Consider the following 6628-nt stretch of genomic DNA (forward strand, 5'->3'; position numbering starts at 1 on the left):
CATCATCATCATCATCATCATCATCATCATCATCATCATCACCACCACCACCACCACCACCACCACCACCACCACCAAAACCACCACCACCACCACCACCACCACCACCACCACCACCACCATCACCATCATCATCGTTGTCGTCATCGTCGTCGTCATCATCTTCATCTTCAGCATCATCATCTTCATCAATAATAATAATCAATAATAATGATAGATTATTATTAATGATTAATGATGATAACTGGACAAAGTAGAGAAAGGAAAGAACAACAGAGGGTAGGAGGAGAAAGCAGAGATGAAGAGGATGAGGAAGTGGGAAATGAAGAAGGCAAAAGAGGAAGAAGACAGCTTAGAGGAAAGAAAAGACAATGGGGAGGAATAGGAGGAGGAGGAGGAGGAGAGCGAGAGATGCCGCATGAAGAGAAGAAGAGTGTGAATCAAATTGCTGGGTCAAGGTTGGAGCAGGAGGAGGAGGAGGAGGAGGAGGAGGAAGAGGAGGAGGAGGAGGCGGCGTCCTTTTTCGCCCTGAAGGTTCCATGTTATCCTGAAAATATTCTATTTCTTCCTCGTTTTCTGCTACTCTCTCTTCTTCCTATTCTTCTGCATCTTCTGCCACTTCCTCCTCCCCTTCCTCTTCCTCTTTCTCCTCCTTTTCTTCATCTTGTTATTATTCTTTTTCGTTTTCTTTTATCTCCTCTCCCTCACCTACGTCCTCACCTTATTCCTCTTGTCATCTTTCTTTGCCTCCTCCTCTTCCTCCTCTTCTTCTTCCTCCCTTTCCTCTTACTTTTCTTGTTATCATCCTTATTCATTTTCTTTTTTCTCATCTTCCTCACCTACATCCTCACCTTCTTCCTCTTTTTTTACCTCCTCTTCTTCCTCTTTCTTTACCTCCTCCTCTTCTTCCTCTTTCTTTACCTCCTCCTCGTTTTCCTCCTATATTTTTACCTCCTCCCCTTCCTCCTCTATCTTTACCTCCTTCTTTTCCTCCTCTTTACCTCCTCGTCTTCCTCTTCTTTCTTTACCCCCTCTTCCTCCTCTTTCTTTACCTCCTCCTCTTCCTCCTCCTTCTTTACCTCCTCCTCTTCCTCCTCTTCTTCTTCCTTCTCACCATGGGTTTGAAGTCACATCTAAATGCCTTTGGCGCAGAGTCTGAAGAGGCTCATAGGATACTTCTTGAGCGAATCTGTATCGGGCGAAGGAATACCCACTGATTCCAAGACGAGGCGAATAGAAGTCTTATCGTCAAGCACCAGACTCGGAACTGTGTCACATGACTCGACTCCCAAATGTTTACCACTCGTACTGAGTCGTTCATGAATAGAAAAGGAGTCCGAGGAGAGTTAGGGGGATTAGGGATTAAGGGCTTGAGGGAGGGAGATCACATACCAGGCTATTTTATTCAGGTCATGGCAAGGCTAACGCGTTAAGTAATTTCGCGAAGATTTTTTTTTTTTTTTTTTTTTTTTTTTTGCGTCGTTTATCTCGCTCGTTTCTCTTAACGCAAGAAAATCCTCGCGTTGGATACAAATATTCTCTTGCGCGAGACAGGTTGTCTCATAAATGTCTTTTGTCGTTTCGTTTTTCAATGTATATCTCTCCGCTGAATACACACTTATTACTGTGTTAATAGATAGAACATTTTAATCGCTCTGTATTTGCAATAAATGTATAGCTGTTAAGTGCCATTTATTTGTATGAAATAATAACGCCGGATTTTACCTAAACTTTCGAAATTGGTTTTATATCCGTATGGGTGGACAGTGGAGGCTTCCTCAGAAGAGAGGGAGAGAAGAGAGGAAGGGAAGAGAGGGAGGAAGAGAGGGAGGAAGGGAGTGGGAGGACACGAAAGAAGAAACAGTCTATCAAACTGGAGGACAATAACAATGGCGGAGTCGATGGCGATGACGATGATTTCAACGACGACGACAACAATTACGACGATGACAATAACAAGTTCGATGGCGATAGATGTGGAAGATAGAAGACTGTTATGGAGGTAAAAGAAGAATAATGGCTGTGCATGCAGTAACTACGATAGATGGGTAAGAGGAGGAGGAGGAAGACGAGGAGGAAGAGGAGGAGGAAATAGAGGTGGCTTAGGGAAGAAAAAGAAGAACGATGAGGAAGATAGGACAAAGAGAAAGAAAAAAGTGGAAGATAGGGGGAGGGAAGAGTTGATGTTTGGAGTGGTGATTAGGAAAGAGATAGGCTACCGTAATCATTCTTTTTTTTTACATTGTCAAATCAACAGTTATGAGGCTAAATCTAGTTACATTTCATCAATGCCTTTATTATTTGTAACTTTTTATAGAAGTCTGTTGGGTTGGTCTTACGCTGGAGTTCATTGTAAAAATGTCAGGAGCCTTGGAAGAGAAAGCACATGTTGCAGAGGTAAGAGTTCATAAGTATGGACCGAATTAAATCAACTGAATCATTCCCATTTCGCCAAATTTCATTTCACCCAAATCTCGTTATGCCAAATGCCCTAACATGCTCTAACATGTCTAGCACCTAAGGGAAGCGGGTTATAAACCTAATCTAAAGGAAAGTTAGTACGAGTAAAACGCCTAACCGAAAGAAATCTTGGCCACAAGTCAATGAAGAAATGAACTAGTTTGATCTCCTATTGGTTTGATGGCAGTCGTAACCGGTGAAGAGGCACCGTTTGTAATATTTAAAAAGAGACGGGGAAAGAGTGAAGAGGAGTGAGGGAGAGGGAGAGGTTAGGGAGAGAAAATAATGAAAGATAAAGAGGAGTTACCAGTGGGACAATTGGTGTGGTGATTCTTATTATAAACGAGAAGGAAGAAGAGGAGGTGTGGGAAAAAGAGAAGGAGGAGGAGGAAGAAGAGGAGGAGGAGGAATTGGAAGAGGAGGAGGAGGAGGAAGTGGAAGAGAAGGAGGAGGAGAAAGTGGAAGAGGAGTAGGAAGTGGAAGAGGAGGAGGAAGTGGAAGAGAAGGAGGAGGAAGTGGAAGAGGAGGAGGAGGAAAAAAGATGAGGAAGTGGAAGAGGAGGAAGTGGAAGAGAAGGAGGAGGAGGAAATGGAAGCGAAGGAGGAGGAAGAAGAAGACGAGGAAGTGGAAGAGGAGGAGGAGAAGGAGAAAGTGGAAGAGAAGGAAGTGGAATAGGATGAGGAGGAGGAGGAGGAGGAAGTGGAAGAGGAGGAGGAAGTGGAAGAGGAGGAGGAGGGAGGATTGATGTCGTCGAGGGGAGATGACCAAGAGAACAGGAAGTCGGCAAATGATTGTAACAAGCCAAGGACTCTCATGAAGAATCAGATCTCATCAGTTCGGAAACTTGGAGACACCAACCGTTTTGGATGAGTCCATTAATAAGCAAGTTGACCTAACTACTCGAAGTAGCAGTTGAGTTACTTCGGGTTTCACGGCTCCTCCACTTTTGGATCCTTCGACTCAAAACCCAGACTCTTCAGACACTGGAAGCTGATAGCGAGCGCCCAATGCGAAGTCTTTTTGGGTTTTTTGATATAAACTGTTTTTATCGTTTTCTTGATCAAATTGCAAGATAATATTTTCTGTTATCATGAGTGTACTTTGGATTCTTCGACTCAAAAACCACAGTGTCTTCAGACACTGGAAGCTGATAGCGAGCGTCCAAATCGAAGTCTTTTTGGATTTCTTGATATAAGCTGTTCTCACCGTTTTCTTTATCAAATTGTAAGATAATATTTTTTGTTATTATGAGTGCAGGTTAATTTTTCGGTTGATCTAGTTTTATTATAACAATATTTGTTGTTGTACTTATTGTCATTGTTATAGTCATCAGTTATGTCATTGTTGCATATTATCAGGATTATACATTATTTTTGTTTTTTTTAATCAACATCAGTGTCAGCGTTCTTATTCATTATTGTTGTTGCTGTTGATGTTATCAATGTTATCATTATTGTGGATAGGAGGTAAAGGGAACACGGGCTGAGGGAAATACTTTTATTCCTGACTAGTTTTGCCTGAGTGACTTCTTCAGAGTGGCTTCTTTTCCATTCCTCTGAAGAAACCACTCAAGCGAAACTAGCCAGGAATAAAACTATTTCCCTCAGCCCGTGTTCCCTTTACCTCCTATCCACATTCGTCACAATGTTCACACAGTTATCATTATTATATAAAAATTTTGTATCATGTCTGAAGCAATATCTTGGGGCCCTGGTCAGCTCAAGTGCCGTAAGATATTTCTCCCAAAGGGTTTCTGTAACTTAACCCTTCCGTAACTTAACCGAAAGTAACGTAACCTCATACCAACTTAGTCAGCAAAGTTGGTCAGCAGTAAACTTGGCGGACAAGACGGTGTCGTTCTAACTTGGGTTTCAAGATATTTGGTCCGGAGCGAACCTGGAATTGCACAAACACTACAGCAGCAACCCAAACTTCATTCACCCTTCCACCCACCACCGCCTCCTACGCCCGCTGAATCCCTTTCACTATTCCCCCCTCTCCCCCTCACCCACTCTTTCCCCCCCTCACCCCCTCTCTCCCCCCTCTCCCCTTCTCTCCCCCTCTCCCCCCCTCGCTACCGCCTCTACATCTCCCCACCCCTTCCTCCTCCTCCCCTCCCTCCATCTCTCCTCCCTGTCTCCATTTCTCCCTGTCCCCCTTCCTTTTCCATTCACCCTCCCCTTTCCCCTCTCCTCACCTCCACCCTCCCCTCCCTCTTCCCCTTCCCTCACCTCCCTCCCCCTCCCCTCCCTCACACCCTCTCCTCCCCCACACCCTCCCCTCCCTCACAATCCCTCTTCCTCACCCCACCCTACTCCCCCCCCTCCCCTCCCTCCCCCTCCCCTCCCTCCCTCTCACCTTCCCCTTCCTCACCCTCCTCTCCCTCACCCTCTTCATCCTCCCCCACAGTTCCCTCCTGCACTCCCTCTTTCACCTCATGTGCCTCCTATACTTCTTTTTAGAGCCTTCAGGTTCTTTGGATTTCGATTATTCCCACCACTAGGGTCTCACAGTGACATGATTATCTCCACGTACCTAAAACGTCTCTACTCTGGTCTCTCGTTCTTATTCTCTCCCGCTCCATCTTCCACCTCAAAATTATCTCTCTCCAATTCAATTCTTGTACATTCAGACAAAAACGTAACAGAATACCTCAAAATTCGAATGAAATTTTTCCCGTAAGAAACAAAAACAAAAACGAAACACATATATAAGAACATAAGAATGAATGAGACTGCAGGAGACCATAAGGCCTACACTATAGATATATAAAAGTCGGGGCTCAATTTCCCGGGACCTGTGAGAATGAAATTCCTTTGAGACAACGAAAATTCTAATAAAACGGAAGAGTTTTGGCGAACGAAATATAGTGAGATCGAGTGTTGACAGATCAAGTTCATGGAAAATTGATACAACTCTGAGCATAAAGAACTGAATATTTAACTGCTGTTACGGAATGATTTAGCTTACTCGACAGCTCTGTATAAGTGTGTGTGTTTTTTATTAAGGTTGTGAATACATATATTTGTATGATCTTGTGTTCTGCCCCTTTACAGGTTTCAAAAATTCTGAAATTTTGCAATATTTGAAACCAAAACTTACGTAATTTTGGGGGGAAAAAATCTGGATACCAGAAACTTTTTGATATTCTGGTATATTTTAATTTTTTCAGAAATGTGAAGATTTCTGATTTTTTTTTTTTTTTTTTTTTTTTTTTTAAATCAGTAACTGCATTCTCTTTAGGGGAAATGGGGATTTGGGGGATCGCTATACACGGTGAAATGAAGAGAGCGGACAAATACCCACTACATGATTAAGAAAACTATGTCCCTCTTCATATTCTTCCCCTTGGGAATTTTTGAGTATAACAAAGAGGCTTAATTCTTGTACTCAGGTTTGAAAAAAGGAAAGAAATCCCCAGTCATTAAAAGAGTAATAGATATTTTTGCTTTATGTCTGAAGATATAGTATGCCTTTAGAACTCTTTGTGTTGGATACGAGTAATTATATTATATACAATTTTGTCCGTTCGTTTCAAGTGAAACTAAAATTTTTCGTTCCCCTCAGAGATAGAATTTATTTCAAACTCTCAAGTACCAGTTAGTATACATATTTCCTAAGCCATTACCTGCTCTGCGAGATGACTAGACATGATGACCTTCGTTAAAGTTCGGTTATTTAAGAACGTTTACTGTTAATGGTGTAGCTGCTGAGTTTCGGGATTCGAACCACCTCCCATTGGCTTTTTGTCATATGACGCTGGCGCCCGAGCCTACGTGACCATCGCGCTCACCAGTTCTGCTCAGATTACAAAGGATTACAAAGCCGGAGCATGCCGACAGGAGACCTTTTTGTCCATAATTAGGTCGGATGCGAAAAAAATACATAATAATGATAGATAAATGAATAAATAAAAATTATAATTATGTAAATAATAATAGATCAAATAAATGCATAGGTATAGTTAAATAATAAACAGGTAAATAGTAATTAATAATAAATTTGCATATAACTAATAATAAACGATAATCAAACAAATAATAAACAAACACGAATTATAAAAAACAAATGAACAAATAATATAAAATAAATGACAGTCATTACAGCATCGAGCTTAGGTGTTTATCTAAATGAATCTTAAATCTTCGAACTGAACTACATTTCACTG

General features: G+C 41.9%; 1 protein-coding gene across 1 annotated transcript in view; it reads left to right on the top strand.

Moving 5' to 3' along the window:
• Positions 1-2358: 2358 nt before the first annotated feature.
• The window catches only part of LOC143032252 (CD109 antigen-like), a 400363-nt gene continuing 396093 nt past the window's right edge, over positions 2359-6628 (top strand). Inside the window, exon 1 of the mRNA XM_076196723.1 lies at positions 2359-2397. Within this exon, the coding sequence (XP_076052838.1) occupies positions 2359-2397 (39 nt within the window). The remainder of the gene's footprint in view (positions 2398-6628) is intronic.

This window comes from Oratosquilla oratoria, chromosome 13, assembly GCF_046742065.1.
Source record: "Oratosquilla oratoria isolate Oo_2021 chromosome 13, ASM4674206v1, whole genome shotgun sequence".
Taxonomy (NCBI): domain Eukaryota; kingdom Metazoa; phylum Arthropoda; class Malacostraca; order Stomatopoda; family Squillidae; genus Oratosquilla; species Oratosquilla oratoria.